Genomic DNA, 22,499 nt, shown 5'->3' on the forward strand with positions numbered 1-22,499 from the left:
GATTACCAAGAACTGATTTGCCATATTGTTGACATGCTGAACATCTTCACATCACATTATCCTTTCCATATGTAAGCAGTGAGGGTACTACACAAAACACTTCTTTAAGGTAAGCAGAACACACGTGATCACGCAGCAGGGTTCATCAGTAGCAAAAATCGTGGGTCCATGGCTAAAAGGAAACCGACAAGCCACTGCTACGCGTGCAGTATAGTTCCCTTTCTGGGACAATCAGAAGTATCTCAAAAGTACTAAATCAACAAAAAGAAAATGTATTGGCCTTATCGTTAACTGGTATGTTTCACAAAAATAGCTTTGTGAAAACCTTTGTGAAAACAGTGCTGTGTTAAGAGATATGATCACCTTTCACATTTTAGTGAACTTTCACGTTTTCTGTGGACATTTTCATTGCGTGATTACTTGTGTCTTTCGAAACTCTGTGTGTTGTGGACACATTTCTGTAATGAAAAGCTAAGACACAGTGCATAAGTGTTGTGCTATGTACCTACGTATCGCTTTGTGTGTGTTAACTGATATGCGATGTCGACTGTTGTGCGAGCGAAGAGGAGTATAGCCGGCGCCACGCATTGGCACCAACCTATTCTTATATACATTTATTTAAAATGAATAAAACGTCGTTCTAGTGGTGTCAAGGCTGATGGTAGCGCGAAGCTGAGCAGCCTTCATCGTTTTTTATCTTTTGTTTTCTTTTTTTCATGCTCCCTTTTGTTCTTTTTGTAATTTCCGGTTTTCTCAGTCTTTTTTTACTATTTTTATTTCTATCTATTTTTCTAGTATTTTTTCTCTCTTTCTTTTCTTGCTTGCTTCCTCTTATTTATTTTTGTACGTGGTTTTACTCCTTAAGTACTTCGCACATAATATAGTCATCAAAGTGCTCGACGAAGGAGAGAAGTAAAACTTCTCCTTGGCGCGAGCACATGCACAGACGGCGATGGTATATCTGGTTTTGCCTGCGTTACGACAAGCGACTAACGACATCGCACGATCACAGCATACCACAGCCCGGCCTCCTAAACTGATCCGCGTTTAAATAATGGCGCATATACTGAGACAGTATTTCTCCACGAGCAAGCTTGCGGTGAATGTGTCAACAATTACACGGTCGTCCATTTTCCTGATGACCAAAAAATTAGCAGGTTTCCCCTTCAAGGGGGTGAACGTACGCCTCATCGCCCCCCTCCTCCCTTTTAAGTCAATGTATGGAGCTATATTTGTGCCCCCCCCCCCCCACCTCCGACCACGTGCACACCTATACAAATAATTGCATCTTTTGAGCGGCTGAGTGCATTTTACGACACCTGGCAACTACTCTAAATGCTGGAGCATAGTAGAACTATAGGCGAACGCTTCGCTATTCCACGAGAAATATTCGTTATGCTAACATAGCCTTAATTTCGGTCCGTATGGTATGATGTCCCTTTAGGATTCAGCGCACGTTTGCCTTGAAACACTCATCTGGCAGCGGCAGCAAGCCAATCGGTACTTTACTATTCCGTCCATCCGCAGTGATTGCAAAATGTGGATGGTTGCCAGCTCCTCTAACTCGCTATTCTGATTGCGAAGTACGCATGGCCACACAGGAAAGTAGCGGCGTCTCGCTAACAAGCGCTGCGACTCTCTCAAAGTTTGCTGAAAGGATCAGATGATTTACTGCCCTGAGAAGATTTGGACTGCTGCGTAAAAGGCAAGTGGATTCCTCATTTGCAGTAGCTAAGCATGAATATAGCCTAGACCATTCGTTTGAGCCCTTATATTATTGTTGCGAAAGGCACACTATGTGAAAGGCAACATAAAAAAAGTATCTTGAAGGGTAACAGGACCAGTTACGCTGGCCAGAATGTGGGCAGGTAGTTCAGTGATACTAGTGTCCAGCGTATACAATGTGTTTCAAAGAATGTTGGCCACGAATAATAAAAAAAAGAATTTTAGAAATGAAAGAAAGAAAGTTAACACAGAGTATTCTGTATCGCGTATGAGCACGCCGTTAAAGATTACCCAGTGAAGATGAGAGAAAGAAGCAGGCATGTCGCGAGAGATGCTGTCCGCCAATCTATGGAAAAACTCTTAGTAAATATTTTAATAGTCTCGACTGTGTATTTTTTCTTTATTGAACTCTGGTTAAGATATCTGGACAGCGTTGGATCATTCGTCCGGTTCAGCCAGTATTCCCTTTCGGTGCTCAAATTACCAGACCTACTCTTAAAAATGACAATCTGAAAGACATAGCAATCTGGCTTTGTGCCATGTATGCCATTCCGTACAATGAAGGACATTTTTTTAAACATTTATTCCTCCTTGCGCACGATGATGAGGCTATGAGGAAAAGTCGCAAGGCTGTAGAACAGTGCGCGAGTCTAATGAAAGCATTGCTTCTCTTCATGATTTTGTTGCTTTGTAGTATGAACGCAGCGCACTTCTTTCGAACCATCTCTTCGATTAGTCAACTAGAGAAGGTGTTCTCTGAATGTATTAACATGATATAACTCGTGCATCAGCAGGCTAATAAAGTATTATCCACCCGAGCCGGCACCAGCCGTTAAAGGGCAAAACCTCATCGTGTGAATCGCTCCTTTGAATCGTCTGCTAGACAATCTGTTGGCATGTGTGCGTACATCACGCGCGTTCACAGAGTGTATAGCTTATTCTGTTGTGTCGGCGCAGCATCAGATGCTTGTGTGTATTCCTATGCGATATTCACAAGCATTGCACTTTCAGAGGCATGTACGCACTTTAATATGCCAGTGCATGCACGTGTTGGTATGAACAATGGGTGTGTCATCCATACCTAAAATTATTTCAATTTGAGCGCCACTTTGTGGTTCAAGCATGCCACATCCACGTTACAATCACGTATTTGGCGTTGTTGTAAAAGAAAGGAGAACTAAATTTGGAGCTGTGAACAAAGAATTTCAGCGACGCCGTCCGGTAAGTTGTTGGTTGTTTGGAAATTATTGCGATACTGCAAATCACAAAACTATTCTGCGAAGGCCGTTTATAGCGATAAAAAAAGACGTCAAACTGCGCATTTCTATATCTTTACACGCATTCATGCAAACAGATGAGTAGGGGGCACAAATTTCCACTTTATCTGTTTAAGCAGAAATACAGACTCTCTCTGTTCTTTTGTCGTAGCCGCTTGAACAAGAAGTAAATGAAAACATTGAGCACTGTGCAAAACACGACTGTGACCGAAAGCCAGCGGCCCATTGGTTGTCACACTGCGTTTATCTCGCATGTTATAGGAAAGTTAGGCCGACTTCGTGCATTAATTTGCCATTGAAGGGCGTAGATAGCCAACACGCTTTATTCGCCGACAATAGAGTCGAACCACTCATAGCGAAGCGCATCTGCGTAGATTTGCAGACGGGGCGCCGACTGCCTATCCACTTTAACGTGGAGACGGCTACGTGAAATAATGACGGGCGAGTGATAGGCGGAGACGCCGAGAGCGAGTGAAGTCATTGTGCGAATGAACTCAGCCAGAAGTTTGCAAGGAGACTAGTACCATAGAATCACGAAAGCAACCTATTCCATGTGTGTAAACAGTGGTAGACGCCGTAGACTTACTAAGGCGGTTGCAGTAATGTCGCGGCGCACCCAGTCCAAAGCTCGCCAGCACCCTCTATGATAGCGTTACAACTGGCACCACAGCTGCAAAGCTACTTCCGAGCACGCGCGTTGGGGAGACGGTGGCGGGCTTTGGGTTGGATGGAGCCTGCGCGTCTACCGCTGTTTATGAACTCGTAAGAGTACTACCGACTGCCGAGTCCATTTCTTCGTGCATAAGCGTGGCGTGCAATCTCTTCAAACGAAGGCCGTGAGTAAGGCCACTGGTAAGGGGCCGAGGCGTTTTAAGGCGATACGCCTAAAGCGCGCACTCAAAGTGACACCCGACTCGGCAAAATGAGAAGGAAGTCGGCGCTTTTATTACTCAAGTTATTTCTGAAAAACTTCCTTGAATCGCGTTGTGGCCACCAGGCTGGTTCATTAAATCGGGTTCATCATAGCACTAAACTCCATGGGTAACTGCTGGAACCGAAATCTCTTTGTTAGTACGAAAACTTCGTGAAATCAAGTTTGCCAGACTGAACTTAGGCTGAATTATAGGGACTATGTGCACACAGACCAGGCAACGTGATGAGGGGGCCCACCTAATTGAGGTTTGCAACCTGAGATTCCTTGATCTGCACCTAATAACAAGAATAGGAAGGTGTAAACCAGGCTGTTTCAGCCTGGTTTACTTTACCATTTACTAAGCGAAGAAATGACACAGCCACTAAGCTGTTGGTATGGTCGCGTCGAAGGCGCCTCGCTGCTACACGGTTCTTGTAACCACTGTATTTCTAGAAAGTATGCTTGGTGTGATAACGGAGACCATCAGTTTCGGGCAATACCCCTTCTTTGCAGGTCTGCCTAATATTGAGCAAGGGTCCCAAACTTACCTGAGTTAGGTGGCCACTATCACAAACTTTACTGGAACAAGTGCCGGCTGGCACAGGAATGTGGGTGCATTGTACAAAATGTCTTCTAACATTGTCATTTGAAAGGCGACTTTTCCCCTTCCCTATGTCTCATGTATATGGGTCATTTTTGAAGATACTTTTGTGTCGGGATTCGAGCAATGTATATCGAGACCAGTTTCCAGATTCACTAAATCTGGACTCTCTATTTTGAAATGTAGCTTTTGTTCCGTGGTTATATTTTGACACGTTGACTGCAAGGAATGCTGCGCGAAGTAATTGTTGGAGATCATCCGTGTCTGCAGCTCTTAAACTTACTTATCAAATAACTACAAAAAACAAGCATGTGACGAAGTCAGTCATTTGCAGACCGGGCTGCTAGCGAAGTATTGGCAGGTCACGTGTCTGAGACTTCTGCAAAAAGGAATGACAGTCACAAAAACCAAAAACTGTAGGAAGAAGAAGATGTAGGCATCTGATAAAAAAATTCGTAAACACGGGTTGTGTCAAGCCGACGTTTGGAAACAACCCCTGCTTTACGGATTTTTCACAGCCATAAAAACTGCTGCACGTGCAGGTGAATCCCTTTGCGCTCTGATTTAGAAGTGTGTCATTAACTCAAGAGTTCTTATGTGAATACTAAATGCTAGGAAGGAATTGATATCGTCGATAACAGCGGTGCAAAAGTTAATTATTCACGAAACGAAGTAAGGTATATAAGGCTGGGGTGGTGATGTCGTCAAAGGTGCGATTTGCCTGGAAGACCTTACCTGTGATTTCCTCCGACAGAGTGATTCTCTCTGTATAGTGTCTTTCACCATGCATAATCTAAGCAAGTCTCTCGTAAAAAAAAAAAAAGAAACACCGCCATGTCCACAAAGTGAATGATGTTAGAGGAGCTTGCTCGGAAGTGCACCAGACGTTTCTTGGCGAGGACATTTCTGTAGGAAGGTTTGTTAACGAGCCGGCGCATGATGTTCAGTTGTCCAGCACGCTTCCTGGCTGGCACGTATGGCACAGTGTTAGATACGTCGGTTGGCACGTTAACCATTTGCTCCTTTATGTTTTACTGACCACTGCCGTGAGTCAAATGCCCGACGGTCTATAATCTAGTCAGCATTGCTGGAATAACTGTCTTGAGCGGCCACACGAGAAGGGTACACCGGAAACACTGGCGAACGCGCCGGCTGCCAGGCATCTCTGCCGGCAGCGGAAAAAGTGCCAACATTAGAATCTTGCCGAAAAAGCTCCTAAAAAAACGTGTATTTATAGATAGCCACTTCCTTGCGAACGAACGGCCCATCTGAGAATTTTAGGATCCTTACATATTTATGCGTCCTCCGTCTTGCGTAAAGCTATCGAGAGATTTAACTGTTTCCTGTAAAATGCAGAAATTGTTCCGAAATTGGTGATAACTTTTATCATGCTTCCCCACTTTAAAGCTATGCGTGACCTCGCTTACGTGTAAGGTCGAGAACCTAATAAGTACTAATTGTAAGCTTAGCCTACCTTCTACCTGATAAGCTTTGTAGGCAACGGTATTATACGCTTGTGCTAAATTAGTGGAATGCAAAAAGTACCAAGAAAACTCTAGAAATAGAAACGATGTCAGGCATGAAAACTAATCATATGTTCAAAAATCAAGAATGACATCGTCAGAAACTTGAACACGCGCTGAAACTCGCCCTTTAAGAGTACAATGTATAAAGCGAAAGCGTTATCACGCCCCGTAAAACCAAGTACTTTATTGCTTATTTATTTGCATCTACCACGAGCTTTACATCACGAATAATGCTGATTTGTCACTCGCAACTAACGGCACTGGCAAGGAAATTAGTGTAAAAACGAGTTCTTTAACGTTATGGCATCACAAGTAAAAGAACTACGTGAGGCATTTTTAATTAAGTATTTGCCCTCGGTAACAAAAGCAGAAAACATTCATCTTCGGGCTTTACTAATGAGCGCAATGCCATAGCCCCTTAGCAACAGTGCATGTTGAGGGAAAGTGCCTGAAGAAAGAAAAAAAAAACTTGAAAAGCACTAACGTCATAGACGATGTATGCGTAGATGCAACAAGACTGGTATCTGTTTCGTTTTCGTCATATGCCATTTTGAAGCTTTCTCTAATGATCAACCCACTCGCCCAAACCAAGGTACTTTTGCTGCCTGAAAAGCTTTGTGGTGTCTCAGTAGATGACTAATTGCTTTTGGCCACGTACCAAATGCGCTCAGCGGTGTACTGTTGCGTGTGCCAAAATCTCGCCCTCGCGTCAACCACAATCCCACAACTTCTGTATAGAACAAAGTGGTTTATTGAAACAACCTAAAGCAAGCAACCCGACTGTCCTCTATCCTTCTCTCTTTATCCCTTTACGTTTCCACACGAAGCGAGAAGGCTTATAAACTTGTAACGGAGCCCAGAGGGAACACGTTCGTCTATGGATCTTTCTGTCGCGGTTCTCCTCCAGCTTTGCCTTTAGTTCGAAATCCTGGCTTTGTGTTGAAGCGGCAGCACTGTGAGTATTCAGACGTGAAACCTTACATTGATTTCTTTTGTTCATAAACTGAATGTTCAGCTAGCAACAGCTCGCTTCTATGTTTAGAGCCTTCATAAAAATCTATTCAAGCATGTAGCTTCCCATTGTATGCATAAAACCCGCATATTACGTTTCTGCTAGAAATATAAGGAACGTTGCGAAAAAACAATACAGGTTGTGAGATACAGATTTCAAAAGGGCATATCATCTGTAAAAGGCTTTTCAAATTTAGTTTGTATTGTTACCTGTGCGTGTGCATTTGTGAAGAGCAGGCCGTCACGAGCCAAACTGTCAATAGACGGTGTCAGCGCCAACTCGTCGCCGTAGCAACCCAAGGTTGGCCGCAGGTCGTCAGCAATAATTAGCAGGACGTTTGGCTTTTGGGTAGCTGGCAAAATGAAAGCAAACTAGTACAAGAAGACAAACGAAGAGAGTAACAAAGGCTCCTACAAGAAATATTTTATTCTACGCAACGAAAACGAGCTATAAATGAGAAAGATTGAAGCGGAAAAACACGGTACTTATTGGGAGAGATTACTGTCCAGGAGACATCATACATTGAAAAGCCATGGTCACTGGCTCATTTGAGTATCGCAAGCTGCATAGCTCCCGCGGCCACCTCCGAAGGTCACCACGTACCCGCTTGAGTACTCGCAATCACACCTAAAGTATAAGCCACCTGTTTGCCGAAAGAAAAAATGTGCTCAACGTCATGACGTAACTTCTTTGCCCCGTACTATCACTCCTTGTTCAATTTCCAGCGTGCTCGTCGGGACGGGCGTGCATCAAGTCTCGTTGATTGCGCTCGCACCTAATTGGCTGATTCTTAAGATTTTCGCAGTGGTTGATCCGTCAGGCAAGCCCCACCGCGATGGTCTAGTGGCTATGGTACTCGGCTGCTAACCCGCAGGTCGCGGGATTGAATTCTCCCGGCTGCAGCGGCTGCATTTCTGATGGAGACGCGAAAATGTTGTAGGCCCGTGTGTTCAGATTTGGGCGCACGTCAAGGAACACAAGGTGGTTGAAATTCCGGTGCCCTCCACTACGGCGTCTCTCAAAATCATATGGTGGTTTTGGGACGTTAAACCCCACATATCTATCTATCTATCTATCTATCTATCTATCTATCTATCTATCTATCTATCTATCTATCTATCTATCTATCTATCTATCTATCTATCTATCTATCTATCTATCTATCTATCTATCTATCTATCTATCTATCTATCTATCTATCTATCTATCTACCGACCCATCAGGCAATAAACTTGTAGCGGCAGCTGCATCGGCATCGCAGTGAAGACGACGAAACACTTGCTCTTGCGCAAGGCAGCTGCCGCTGCCACAGGGCTGCGCAAGCTGGCGTTCGAGTCAATCATTAAAATACTTCTGATCACAGCATTCACGTCGGACTCGCTCTCCTCTCTGGGGAAGACCGAGATTCTGCCGGTCTGCAAGGTCGCACATTCGCCACAAACTCATTTATGAGGCCATTCGATAGTTACTTGAAAAAGTGTGGCATGGTCGTCCCTTCAAGTGGCCAGTGCACGTGCATTTCGCTATATAAGGACTTCACAGATTACTGTTATTACGGCTCACTGCCACGTCCCTGTTCTGTTTTTGTTTATAAACGAGCCTACCATAGTTTGGTGCAGTTAGCAAATGGATGAGAATATCAGGCAGCTCTGTATCGCTCGGTGCCGTTTTTTTTATATAAGGTACTGTCAAAGTGGAAATGTTTTTATTATCAACCTTATTGCATTCAACCTTGTTGCCAAGGTTATTCAAGAATGTATATGTGTTTTTCAGAAATGTAATTTTTTTTACAAAAAAAATGCTTGTCGCTGTGATTTGATAAAACCTACAATGTGAAAAAAAGGTATATACTGAAGATTTACTATTGGCTCTCACTACTAAATGTATATTTTATTATTACGTGCAACTCAGACAATTTGTTTCTGATGTCTACAGGCAACAGTGCCCATGTATATTCAAGTACTTACTTTGAACGTTTGAAGTCGTCGCCTGATGCGAGAAGCATGATATACAAAAGAACAGATTCGCAGTCATCGCTAACTTCCGGCCCATATTGGCAACTTACTCGCGGCACCTCTACGTTTTCTGTGGTGTTGCAATCTCAGCTGTAAACCTGCAAATTGAAGTTCAACGTAAGATATTCGGACGACAACGAACTTACATTTAGCTTAAACAGAGCAAAACGATGCAACATAGATAAAGTGTCACCATCTGATTTACGAATGTACGTACGCGGACACGTTTTTGAGCAGAAAGCCATGCTTTTCAGTACGGTAAAAAACAAGTTTGACGTGCATTTTAATTACGACAAACAAAAGTGAGAATAAGATGTTCACGTATATAAAACCCATGTCAAATCTTAGGTAGCTTTTAAAGAGTTACTAACTGTCCGGTATTTATGATATTTACACGGTTTAGTTGTTCAGATGAATTATTGTATGAGGAATACAACCTCACTAAGTTGATGAATTGACGTTAGTTACAAATAACCACTGAAATGGTTTCGGTGACAGCATGGTTATGATAATAGACCTTCGAATATTGTAAACATCTCTGAGAGTGCGCTCTCGCTGTCAAAGAGAAGTTCTGAACCAGCCGTAATTAGTGGCCCCAGAAACGGATGATTCTCTTGCTTCTCTTTCAAATACTTCCGGTCAAGCACTTCTGGTTTTCAGAATACACAAAAATTACGTTTTGAAAGACATCAGCCTGGTACAAAACTGATGATTCACATTCAAGTTATCAGTTATATAGTATACATATAATATAGAAGCAACAGTTCCCACTCAATTCATTTTTATTTATTTTCCGTTTTTACGGTATTTTTGTGCAAAGAACTGTTGCTATAGTATCGGCCCACAGTCAATATACCTATAGCAGCTACAGAATCGTCTGCTTATCTAATTTTCGGGAATAAAAGCAAAGACTTCATTCTGCGAAAACTCCAAAAATAAAATTTCAGTTCAGTACGAAATGCATAAGAAAGAAATTGGAGAAAATCCCATACATTTTAGACGTACAATTTTTTCACAGCAGGCGTGAAATGATTAGCCACTTTTACTTTGAGTAGTACTGCGTTCCAAATTTTGGCGCCATGAAACTTGTTGGCCGTACGTGTTACGAGTAACTTGTAGGCTGAAATTGATATTTCTTGCATTCATTGTGTTAAGATTAGGTGCAATGAACAAATTTGGTGATAACGAATGATTCCCACGTAAAATATTATTTATAAGAAATGCCGCTTTCATTTCACATGTCATGAGGAAGGGTAGTATACCAAGTTGGTTTTAAAGCAAGGTATTATCATCGTACAGTCATGTATATGTTACAATGCACAAAGCTATTTTCTGTAACCGAATGATGGACACGTCTACGTCTGTTTAATACGTACCAGATCATGATTCATAACAGTATATTGTGTGACAGTAAGATATCGAAAAGTACGCAATTTCAAGTATGTTAAGATTAAAACACTATTTGCATTTTATTAGCAAAATGCAAGCGGAAGCTAAGTTCATGCATATATTAGATATGTGTAGTCTTCAGCTCGAGTGGCAGTCTAATAATACCCCTGAATACTTTATATTCTCTAGTTGTTCTAGTGTTCCACCCATGAGCTGATTTTGCAAGCCTCCTGTGTAACTCTTGTTGTAACGGGGGCGGAATACTACGTACGTTGCCTTGTCTCTGTTCAGGGTTACTTTATTACATTCAAACCGAGTTTGTATGCTAGATAGCTTGCTATTTAGTGTGCTCTACAATTCTCTAAGAGAATATTAGCGCAGCATCATCGGCATAAATAACAAATTTTGATGGCGCTATTGTTGATGGGAGGGCATTGACGTACAGCGAAAACGGTATAAGCCCCAACACTCGACACATGGACCAATTAACTTTCACAAAAGTTAATTTAAAAAAATGATCAGTTAATTCAAACAGTAGACGCTTCTCTCCGTGAGCAGCTGCGAACGAAGCGGCCAATCTGAACTACGCGCTTTTTACGTGGCCTTGGAGCAGTGCGTGAAAAACGAAGCAGCATACCAAAGCGTATGAACTCTGAGCGTTAGAACTATTTCCAGGCACCTTAGTCAAGGAGAGGTAAGGGTCCCCTCTTTTTTAAATAAACACAGCTGATTAGTTTCGCTTCGTAAAATATAGGTTATTTCAACTCGTGGCAAGCGGAATGTAGGCTTTTCATGTGCGCTCAAATTGATAACAATTGTTGAAATATTGGCCTTACAGGTTTTAGTCTGGAAGTTGTCTAATTTCCTTTCATATGAAAGCCCTCTCTGCTTCGTTTTCCCAGAGCAAAATGTCAATGAGAAACTCACCGGTGGAATGGGCAGTGAGCGAGCAGCGGTGACGGTCGCCTGAAGCGCCTGACCGTTCGAGTATCAGTGGTATGTGCCGATAAGGGTCCGTATATCAGCGAGACCGGAAACCTTTCTTCCCTATAGAACAGGCTCACTTTCAACGCTTGAAGAGATTAGAAAATCGCTAAACTGAACACCCCTCCGTCGGCACACGCACGTACAATCCGTACCCCGGGAAAATAGAAATCGGTCAGTGGTTCAGCATTACTGTTGTGAAATTTCTTTATACAAAGACTCATTTAAAGTTTTTAACAGTACAGTACAGCGTTTGTGTGTCGTGAAGGGATGAAATATTTCGCATCTCCATGCGTCACAATGGGTCATAATGGAAGAAGTAACGCCTTCAAATAAATGCGTGTTACTGGGACTTCTTTTGTTCTCTCAAAAGGGTGATGTGCGGGGACATTTTTTTATTTCGTTCTAAATGAAATTCGGTAGCCGCGATTGGGAGCAGTTGCTTCGACACCGTTTTTAGAGTAGAGCAGCGAAGGCTTTGCGTCACTATTGCGCGTTGAGATCCTCATTAAGTTTTTCCCACGTGACATCTATCATGTTGTATTTAACTTAATTCAACGTGCGCATACACATGACAGCGCAATATGCTGAATGTGGAGCTTCTAGCCAATAAGGGAGAGAATTAAGCGGTCTCATTACGCCCTTTGTTCCCTTAGAAACGTGGAGCTGCTTCCGATACACAGAGGGAAAAAAGGAAGCAGAACTCCGAGAAGAGGTTAGTCAAACATCCTCCACGTTAGAAACATTCGACTAAAGAAAGTTCGAGGACGACAGATGTATGTTGCGAGATCAATATGGCAATGAAACGTGTTATTGTGTCACTATATATAGATGCAGTCGTTACATATAGAATACCCCAAGTGTGTGTTAGTAGGGATCATTTGATAAAAGGAACGATCGTGCGACAAAAAATGCATATTTGGAAATATAGATGATGACATTTGCGCAAGTGTCGCAAGTATCATCGTTTCCTTCTTCTGGATACAATTTGTTTCAACAATGCACCAACTAGTCCCTAAACATGTACTACTACTAGGATTTATAAAAATGTGTGGTTGATTACGAGGTGCTCCCAAATATTCGCTTTCGGGAAAGGTTTCTATTGAGCTTTTGTGCGTTAAAGGGGCACTAAAACACTTTTTCAGCATTGTCAGAAAACGCTACCGATTCGTAGTATACTACGAATTGGCAGCCTCTATAGCTGCCGAAAACCTCTATAGCTATAGAGGCGCCGGAGAACACGTTAGCCAAACATTGTAGGATAGCACGTGACCTGAAATGTACAATAACTTCTCGAATTCAACCAAAAAATTTATTCCTTTTTCTACCGGCAATTGATGCTATATGCTTGAAATCACTGCGTCAATGACTCAAGTTTAACGCCATTGGCTGACTTGAGCATGGCGCGCTCGGGATGTACTGCGGCCACCGCAGGAACTACCACGAGCCCAGCTGTGCACTAGCGCGCCATCACACTTTAAAAGCCGCGCGTTTGATCAAAAGAAAAATGTGTTCAAGATCTCAAGGTGCCCGTGACGTACCTCATTTTTTATTGATATGATATATAAGGAGATGTTGGCGAACAAATATGGTTCTGGCTACTCCTTAGCCCTTGAGTGAAACTTGAACACGTATCTTAAAGTAAAACGTACAAAGCAGTGCATGGAAAATGGAACACTCGGGCCCAGATATGAAAAGATACACTTATACGCACATATCACAACAAAACGGTAAGGAAATGTTCGAAAGTCAAAAAATCGAGTCTCTGATAATGTCCCTCGTTAATATTCAGTCCAACCAGCACAAAACAGCAGAGCACACGCCTGGTCTTTATGAAGATGTATTCGCTCGCGTGTACATCGTGCCATACTTTCCAGCTTAGCTTCCCGTGCTTTTTTCTCGAAAATACCTGAGATAAATCAATTGAAGCGAGCGAAAAATATTTGTAACTACTGTCGTACTGGACGAATTAAAAAAAATGCTGCAGTTGATTTGTGAGTCAGCAAACTCTTCAAGTGAAGCCATTCCATGGCTACCCACAAAAGTGTTGCAGGGCCCTTTAAGGATCCAGTAACTTGCATCCAGGCAGTGGCAAAACGAGAAAGGAATAAAGGAATCTTAATATTAGAAGCCTCTAGTCGGTTACATATGAACGACCTTACGTAAGCCATATCGGCATCACCACTCCGGATTTTAAACTGATGTTTTCATATTTTTGTATATCGTAAAGTGAATTGATAAGGTCAATAAAGCTGCAATGCATCAACCAAACCGTTTGCCCCGCCGCGGTGGTCTAGTGGCTAAGGTACTCGGCTGATGACCCGCAGGTCGCGGGATCGAATCCCGGCTGTGGCGGCTGCATTTTCGAGGGAGGCGGAAATGCTGTAGCCCCGTGTGCTCAGATTTGGGTGCACGTTAAAGAACCCCAGGTGATCGAAATTTCCGGAGCCCGCCACTGCGGCGTCTCTCGTAATCATATGGTGGTTTTGGGACGTTGAACCCCACATATCAATCAATCAATCAATCAATCAATCAAATCATTACTGTTCGTATACGTCCACCATAACCCCAAATCATTTTCTTCTTCAAAATATGAAACGGCCATGTTACAGCCCAGTATGGTTGCACCGAAACGCATTCACAATAGTTTATGCTAGACAAAAGAAGGAGAGACAGTGAAGGAAAGCTGTAAGATCGATCAACCGCGTGTCTGGTTTGCTGGCATACGTTAGGGCAAGGAGGTTAAGTAATTAAATGAAAGAGAAGAATGAACTTGGCGAGGACTTCACACGAAAGTACATAAGGGTGCCTGAGCTTCGGTTATAGTGTTGTTAGGACGGGGGCAGATACGCGCACGGTTACAGCTGAGTTAGTTGAAATGGTTACTACAACTCGGGCTTATATATGAATCCCTACCCATTTGTCCTGCATTCGGTACTATTAACTTAAACGTTCCTGGGACACTGAGGATCTACGAACAGCCAGCAATACTGGGCAGGTAATTTTCGTGTTTTTATCAATACGCAGCGTTGTGCGAAGGCGATTCTTAAAGCCGGTAAGAGACATCTTTTTAGCTTCTCCCACGTTTACGTTTTTTTTTTATTCGTACGAGTTTACTGTTTTCTGCTCGTAGGTTATCCATGACTATTTACCGTTTAGAAACATTTATTTACAGTATGAACAGAACACAAAGGCTTCACACCACTCCAGTAATAGGGCACGTACATTTCGGCACATCTATGTCTCACGACCAACATCACTACGTTACAGTGAAGACGTTTGCTCTAATATACATGACAATGTTGGCATACATGTACACAAGAACTCAATGCGATATCATGATACAATGGTATAACGATACAATAGATGCAATGAACACATAATTTGTAACAAATGAAATCATATATAACAACTCAATGGGCACTGCTTAGCACCAATTCGGTCGAAAAATTTACCCTAGTCACTTCAAAAGAGACAGCATAACGCCTTCGTTTGTCGTTCTGTTATGTACCGATTCACACTCAAGACAGGCCTCTTTATTGGTCAGATATCTCAGTCAACACGGAAAGATACCGCACAGAGCATCAGTCACCTTGAATGCGTCGAGCACCAACACGTGAGTGCCTTTCATCTCATGCGCATGCACTTAATTTCAAGGATCAGTCTATACCGGTATATTACCTTCTGCTGTAGGTTCCGCAGATCCAGTGTCAATAAAGGCGTTATCTACGTGAAAGTGTCCCCACGCGAGCAGGCGGCCGTGAAGTCACGGTAGTCGTGCCAGTTATTCAAGCCACGTCATCTTTGTTTTTCGTGCCGTCTTTTTTTTACGGCACTCGGAAGTACACGTGGCTCATATTACGTCAGTCGGAGCGGAGGCTTTCCGGAGGTTTCCGACCAGGGTCGTAGAGTTAGACCTCCATCCATAAGAAATGCTGTCATTAACATGACTGAATTCACGAGGAGAGTCGCTCGCTTTGCGCATCAGGCGCACTTTTCTTGTCTCCAGTGGCTGTGACTGGGCTATTTGGATTGGTGGACGAAAGCTCGTTACGACGCCTTATCGTCTATGCGGATTTTTGAAGGGTATCGTTTGCATGGTTTCCCTTCTCTCTCTGGTGGAGGCGATTCAACTTCATTTTATTTCAGAGACAGTGCAGGAGTGACGCCACGCCATCTGCATATATGTCATTTATTCTTCCGTATCTTTTCGCATCTCAAGTGGTAGCCATTTTTAAACGAACATTTACATAATTCACTATTTTGGTCTATCGTCCACAACCTATTGGGCGAGCTGGTGTCTCGTCTTAGTACGATGGTGCGCAACCTTACATATATATATATATATATATAATGCACTTGCCCTAATTCTTCACCCCTTTCAGATCTCCAAAAAATGTCAGCAATGGTAAGCTTGATATTGGACTCTACACAGATCCCTCAAAATTGGTTGATAAGATGAAACATCAACTGCTAACTTCTCCTTGACTTCCTCCGCCACGCTACATGCTTGAATCAATGAACGATTTGCAGAAAAAAAAAACAAGTTTTTCTTGGAATAATGGGTACCGATGGCTCAACTACTCAGCGCTTTTTCTGTTCGTTTTACACACAAAAGAAATTCACGGCATATTCACGAGGTGAGTGATGATGAGTGAAGCGAAGCGTTCTTCCGTTCGTCCGTCCATCCGTCCGTCTGTCCGTGCGTCCGTCCGTCCAGCCGGCCGTCTGCCTGTCTGTCTGTCCGTTCGTCCCTCTGTACCTCGTTATGGGTGACCAATAACTTTATAGACTTACTGAATCATAAATCATACCAGGCACTGTTTTTTTTTCTGCAATGCAAATATCCTATAATTAAATATCTTTGTGAAAGTTCATTTCACGCAGCATTAAAGCATATATGCCACCCTCCCAGCAGCATCTGGTTCAAGATTGATGTGTTAGCCAAAGCCTGGGGCCAGCGATGAGAGGTGTCGAGGAGTTCACAAGCAAGGGCTGTCTCTTGCTGTGCTGGTCCACGTCTGTTTTTTTTAAGGACATGTACAACCCAATATTCAACACTGTAGACTGTACGGCGAGTGTTGTAAAGTTGCGGCACGGTGGCCCTGCATATATTGTTTCAGTTTCTCCTTTTACGAGAGAATAGTGTCCATCAAGGTCATCCTTGAATGGCGGATTGACCTTTGCGCGGTGATATGTGCTTGTTTACGCAGCCTTCGCCGGTACACCGAACAAGAATGCTAATACGTTAAGCTGGGAAAACACAAGGTGCCAAATGGGTCTCACCGCGAGAATTTTCTCACTCACACCTTCGAAGGATAAATGTTGCTTTTTCCTGCATTGCGGTGCCACTTGTTCGTTCTGACATGTGCTAAAGGCATGAAAGCGTAAAAAGTGCCGGTCACTGCAGCCCTGTTCATAGTTTTGAGAGGTAAGTGGGCTGAACAGGTCACTTCATCTATTGCAGAAGGAAAGTGCAAACTTAACGGCTTGTTTTTCTTTGTTCAACGCAATGATAATGAGAACTAAGAGAAAATAACGCCAGGTAAACTATAGGACGTGTTATAGCAGAAGTAATTTTAATGTGAATGTTAAGTAAGAAAAGTTGACGAAAAGATAACTTGCTGCTGGCAGGATTCCAAACTGCCACCTTCGAATAACGTGACCGATGCTTTACCACTGAGTTACGTCCCCCATCCACTTGACAGGTTATCGCAGGTTACCCTGATGAAACGCCCATTTTCGATTTGCTTGTAACAGAAGATGGTTTCAGTGTGAAAATGCAATAGGTGCAATGAATCTATTACTAATTGCTTATGAGTAGTGAAAATTACGTTAAAATTTTGTTTGTTACCGATATCTTCTTATTCTTAACAAATATTATAAATGACGGTAGTCATCCTGTTGGTTTTCAAGCATGCATATGTCTTTTGCCTTCACTTTCCTCCCTTGAGCCATCGGCTAGTCATAACATACGCTTCTCCATCAGTAATATATTACCAGCTAAAGTCTCACCAGGCAACATTTCGAGGGAAGCTACCATCGTAAAGGGAAGCTACCATCGTACTTAAGAGACAAGAAGAGAGCAGAGTGGATTAGGGAACAAACGGGGGTTAAGGATATCATAGCTGAAATCAAGAAAAAGAAATGGACATGGGCTCGGCATGTAGCGCGTAGACAGGATAACCGCTGGTCGTTATCCTGTCTACTAACTAACTGGATTCCCAGAGAAGGCAAGCGGGTTAGGGGGAGACAGAAGGTTAGGTGGGCAGATGAGATTAAGAAGTTTGCGGGTATAAATTGGCAGCAGCAAGCACAGGACCAGGTTAACTGGCGGAACATGGGAGAGGCCTTTGTCCTGCAGTGGACGTAGTCAGGCTGCTGATGATGATGATGATGACCATCGTAAAACCGATGCTTTTTCGAAAATGAAATAATCAATCTTCCATGTAGTGAGTAAAAGGTGACATTTAGTGCTTGCAACGTTTAAGTATTGTGGTGTAATGCGGTTTCTAGAGAAGTACCCTGTTAAGAACTTGAGAAATATGAAATTTGTAAATATTACGACATTCAGAGAAATGTTAAAGTTGGAAATATTACGAAATTCGGCCTGCACACAGTAAACTAATCAGAGCTCAGACTATTGTGCTAAGGCTGAAGAACATTCTCAAACCCGCTGTTAATTAACAGGATTCATCTGGAGTTTTCTGTTCATACAGCATGCAATAAATGCCACGACCCCATAGATCTCACTCATATGCTCTGGCGTTTCTCTGAGTTACGCAGTGACAAGAAAAATACTAAGGAACGATGGCACGCAGCTTTAGGCCGTTTCACATTAGAGGGACAATTATGGGCAGTCCAACGGGCCCGCGAAGCGGCTGAAAGGCTAGGTCTTTCGGTCCCAACGTGGGAGTGGCCCGCTTCGGGTTAGGACACTAGCGTGACCTGTTGGACATTATTTAATAAAGTTATTTCATCCATCCATCCATCCATCCATCCATCCATCCATCCATCCATCCATCCATCCATCCATCGATCCATCCATCCATCCATCCATTCATCCATTCATTCGGCCTATTACGGCAAAGGTATGTTTAAATCACTGTGACGTATACATTAAAGGTAATTGCGGGACGAGCACTGACAGTATTTCATTACTACTTGTTCCTATATGCAGGATTCTCTAACTCTCCAAGATGCGGATTGTGTTGACGTTCTTTTTGGCGTCGTTATTCACGCTGGGACTGGAAGCGGGGAAGTCGCCAATAGTCACCACGAAGAATGGAGACGTCAAGGGACGTAAGGTGGAAGCTTTGGGCAAGAATCTAGAACTTTACCAGGGTATCCCATACGCTCGTCCTCCCGTCGGAAAACTGCGATTCCTGGAACCAATGCCCGTCGACCCCTGGACCGGCGTCTACGATGCTACGTCTCCGAAAATTGCTTGTATCCAGAAAGTGTTCAGTGAGGATTTCGCGCCTTACGTGAACCAGTCCGAAGACTGCCTGTACATCAACGTGTGGACCCCGGCTTCTTCGAAGCCGCTCAAGACAGTGCTCGTATGGATACACGGAGGTGGCTTCACATTCGGTACGTCCTATCAACACTGGTATGATGGATCCGCGCTGGCGGCTCTGCACGATGTCGTGGTAGTCACTTTCAACTACCGTCTTAATATCTTTGGTTTCTTGAACGCTGCCACCCCTGAAGTGCCCGGGAACATGGGCCTTCTAGATCAAAACCTAGCGCTTCAGTGGGTTCGCGACAACATTCGATCTTTCGGCGGCAATCCATCCAGAGTTACGCTGTTTGGAGAAAGCGCTGGTTCTTTCAGTGTGAGCGCTCATGTACTCTCTCCACTCAGCCGAGGCCTCTTCCAAAGAGCTGTCTTCATGAGCGGAGCGTACGACACCGATGGTCTGGTAGACAGTGCCTTTGAGAGCATGTCCAAAGGTAACAAGGTCGCTGAGGTAGTTGGATGTACGTCTCCTTACAAAGACCTCGCCAACTACCCGGAATATGTTCTCGAATGCCTGCGCTCCAAGCCGGCTGAGCTTCTCCTTGATGTCACCTACAACGTGACGGTACCTAAGGTGTTCAACTTCATTCCATCACATCCGAACGCGTTCTTTCCAAAGCGCCCCACAGTGGCAATGAAAAAAGGCGAGTTCAACAACGTGGACATCATGATCGGAGTCACAGCAACTGAAGGTACTTTCACTGCCATGTCTTTCCCGGATAGTCGAATCCAAACAGAGGAGCTCGAAGGCATCAGCGAAGAAGAGCTTAAGAAAGTTCTGCGTGTCATGTCCCTCGCCTGGATTCCGGATAAGTTCGCGTCTACGCTAGAGCACTATGCTAGCGCAGCCACTCCGGGTGACAAGCGACTTCTGAGGGAATTGCATATGGAGTATATAACTGACGCACAGTTCATTTGTCCCAGCAAGTTCTTCGCCCAAGACTACTCTGAAATGGGTAACTCTGTGTACTTTTCCGTGCTGGGCTACAGGTCGGCGAAGTTTCCGTTTCCAAAGTGGACTCGCGTACCCCACACCTCTGACATCGTCTACTACTTCGGCGTTCCTCTCCTCAAGCCGAATAAGTTCACAGACGAAGATCGGGAGTTCAGCAAGACTGTCATGAAGGCATTCACGCAGTTTGCAAAGACAGGGCAAGTAGTTTTTTTATTTGTTTGTTCTCTATATGAAAGCCTCAATGATGCTTTGTCAGGAGGGGGAGAAAAGAAAGTTCATGCACGTGCTCCTGAAAAATCTTTAAGCGGTAAGAAGCGGAAACTTTTGGGAAACGAACTCTATGCTTCTATTGTTGAAAGAAAACAACAAGTTATATTTGCACCATGCAGTCTCGACAGTGAGATGTTCTCAAAACATCACTCCTTTGTAAGGAAGTTTCTGTCCTTTGTTTCTTTTAGGCGGTCAAATTCTAAAGCTGAGTTTCAGCATGTCAGTTGCTGGCATAGTCAAAATTTATTTTGTTCCTTGTTATGCTCCTGTTATCGTGAACGTTTGAGCTTAGTGTCACAGAAAATGCTAGAGGCAATATTTGTGTTTTAGAGTGAAAAAAAAAACAGAGTAGAGGAGGGAAATGGATCTTCAAGGTGGGTTTGTTGTATAAAAATCTGGGCACAATGTAGACTCAGCAAAACTTGACACAGTTACTGGTACAGAGTAGTCCCGCCAAAAGGAGCTGAGGTCCCGGAAGATTGTCAACACTGCGTTGCCTTCACATTCAACTATTGAGTCTTTGGGTGCATGTATATGTGTTATTTTTTATATTGTGGTGGCAGTAATGCATTGCCACATCGAAAACAGTCATGCAAGAGAGTTTGTGGTCCTAAAATATATACTAACTTATAATTAAACACAGTCATATAAAGAACTTTTACATTACACTGTCAAATGCGACACATTGCTTAATTTTTAGTTAAAACTTACCTGTTTTCCTTTCTGTAAATAAATTTCATTTCTCTCTTTCTTTCTCGGGGCCATCAAAAAGTGCGTAGAGGAAATTGCGTGAAAAAAAAGATAATTACATATGTATAAAACTTGTTAATTTCCCTTTGAACTATCCGAATTATAAGACTGATCTCTTCGTTCTCTATTGATTTTTTATGTTTCTTTACAAGTCGTGACGCCAAGGCAGTAAAGCTACCGACGTCAGCACAATAAGAGCGCTTTATTATTGAATTTAAGAGGTCTACAAGTTCTGGTTTGTCTGCACCCACGTTTTTACTATTCTCACAACAACACTTTAGTTCTTGCTCATCGTTTCACTTCACTGTGGTTCGTAATCAGAGTTCGCCACTTCGTGTAGCAGGTGTCATACTGTGCATGCACTGCGAAGTGGGAATAACTACACAGAGCCAAATCCTAATCAGAAAGGTTTGAAATTGGGCCTAGTTGGTTATCCAGTTTTTTTTTACATTTTCAACAAACAGCATCGAACAACGAACAAGGACAAGAACAAAGAATTTCGTATTTGTTTATTTCTTTGTCCATTGTTCGCTTATGCGTTGTTAGTTAAAGATTCTAATGAGAGTTAGTTGATGGAATTTTGAAATATAGGTGTTAACGCTACGACCAGTACTCAGTCAGGGTCTTCAAAATACATACCGCAGGATGGCAAGAGATCCATGGTCATAGCCAGAAGTTTTTTTTTTTCGGGAACAGAGCAAGGCGAGGTGCCTAAACCAACCTTAATGCATGTTCGAGCGCGAATTTATGCGTGGTAAAATTTTTTATGCGTGTACTAAGTTTTTTCACGCGAGGCAAAACTTAAAAATTTCGAGGTGGTCTCGGACCTGGCTACGTCAATGAAGTTGCCTCGAAAGTCTTGAGTTATTAATGCCATTTTCGAGAAATGTTTATAGTAGCCAGCTGCACTTAGGGTGTCATAATAAAGCTTCACAGTCTGATGTCCAGTGTATGAATTCAATGTACAGTCACGATTGAATAATGATGTCTATGTACGTTCATGTTTCGCTTGCAGAAGGCCAATGATCGATGGAGTCGAGTGGCCACCCTACACCAACGACGACCCTGCGGCCTTGTGGCTTCAGTCTGGAAATTACTCACTGCACCGGAATATTGGCGACAAGAACTGCGAATTCTGGAGGGCGTACTTGACGTGAACGCTAAACACCGACAAAGAAGGCTAGCCGAGCCGAAGTAACAGAAATAAATAACGTTTACATATGTTCATCACCACAAACAAAATACAGTAGGTTTTGCTTGTCACTGAATTACAGTGTTAGTGGCGTAAAGGAATGCCCGACCAGATGCGCAGTGTAGCAGACTACCACCTCTTCCCACCGAAGAAAGTGCTGACGAGTATTATATGTCACGGAAATAAGGGAGGAGCGGTGTTTGTTGTTGTTGTTGTTGTTGTTGTTGTTGTTGTTGTTGTTGTTGTTGTTGTTGTTGTTGTTGTTGTTTTCGGGAAGGGGAGGCGGATGAGTTTTTAGGACTCATACGTAGTGCAGAGATTGAACGCTTAAGTTTCCAGCCCAAATTCAAATGGGCCCGATTCGTGTT

General features: G+C 43.2%; 2 protein-coding genes across 3 annotated transcripts in view; one reads left to right on the forward strand and one right to left on the reverse strand.

Moving 5' to 3' along the window:
* Ids (iduronate 2-sulfatase) overlaps window positions 1–11,443 on the reverse strand; it is a 30,281-nt gene extending 18,838 nt beyond the window's left edge. Inside the window, exons 1-3 of the mRNA XM_037420971.2 lie at window positions 11,386–11,443; window positions 9,022–9,167; window positions 7,264–7,406 (exon numbers count right to left, since the gene is read on the reverse strand). Of these exons, the coding sequence (XP_037276868.2) occupies window positions 7,264–7,406; window positions 9,022–9,106 (228 nt within the window). The 5' untranslated portion in view covers window positions 9,107–9,167; window positions 11,386–11,443. The remainder of the gene's footprint in view (window positions 1–7,263; window positions 7,407–9,021; window positions 9,168–11,385) is intronic.
* On the forward strand, window positions 1,601–22,181 carry LOC119169965 (cholinesterase-like). 2 transcript variants are annotated; one of them, XM_075881619.1, is made up of 3 exons: window positions 1,601–1,705; window positions 18,623–20,116; window positions 21,955–22,181. In XM_075881619.1, exons 2-3 carry the CDS (start codon window positions 18,642–18,644, stop codon window positions 22,094–22,096), a joined length of 1,617 nt encoding a protein of 538 aa, XP_075737734.1. In that variant the 5' UTR covers window positions 1,601–1,705; window positions 18,623–18,641; the 3' UTR covers window positions 22,097–22,181. The 2 variants fall into 2 exon arrangements, with proteins under 2 accessions (XP_075737734.1, XP_037276869.2); XM_037420972.2 differs by lacking the exon at window positions 1,601–1,705 and adding an exon at window positions 6,820–6,997.
* Window positions 22,182–22,499: the final 318 nt, after the last annotated feature.

Source organism: Rhipicephalus microplus, chromosome 2 (genome assembly GCF_043290135.1).
Source record: "Rhipicephalus microplus isolate Deutch F79 chromosome 2, USDA_Rmic, whole genome shotgun sequence".
Lineage (NCBI taxonomy): Eukaryota > Metazoa > Arthropoda > Arachnida > Ixodida > Ixodidae > Rhipicephalus > Rhipicephalus microplus.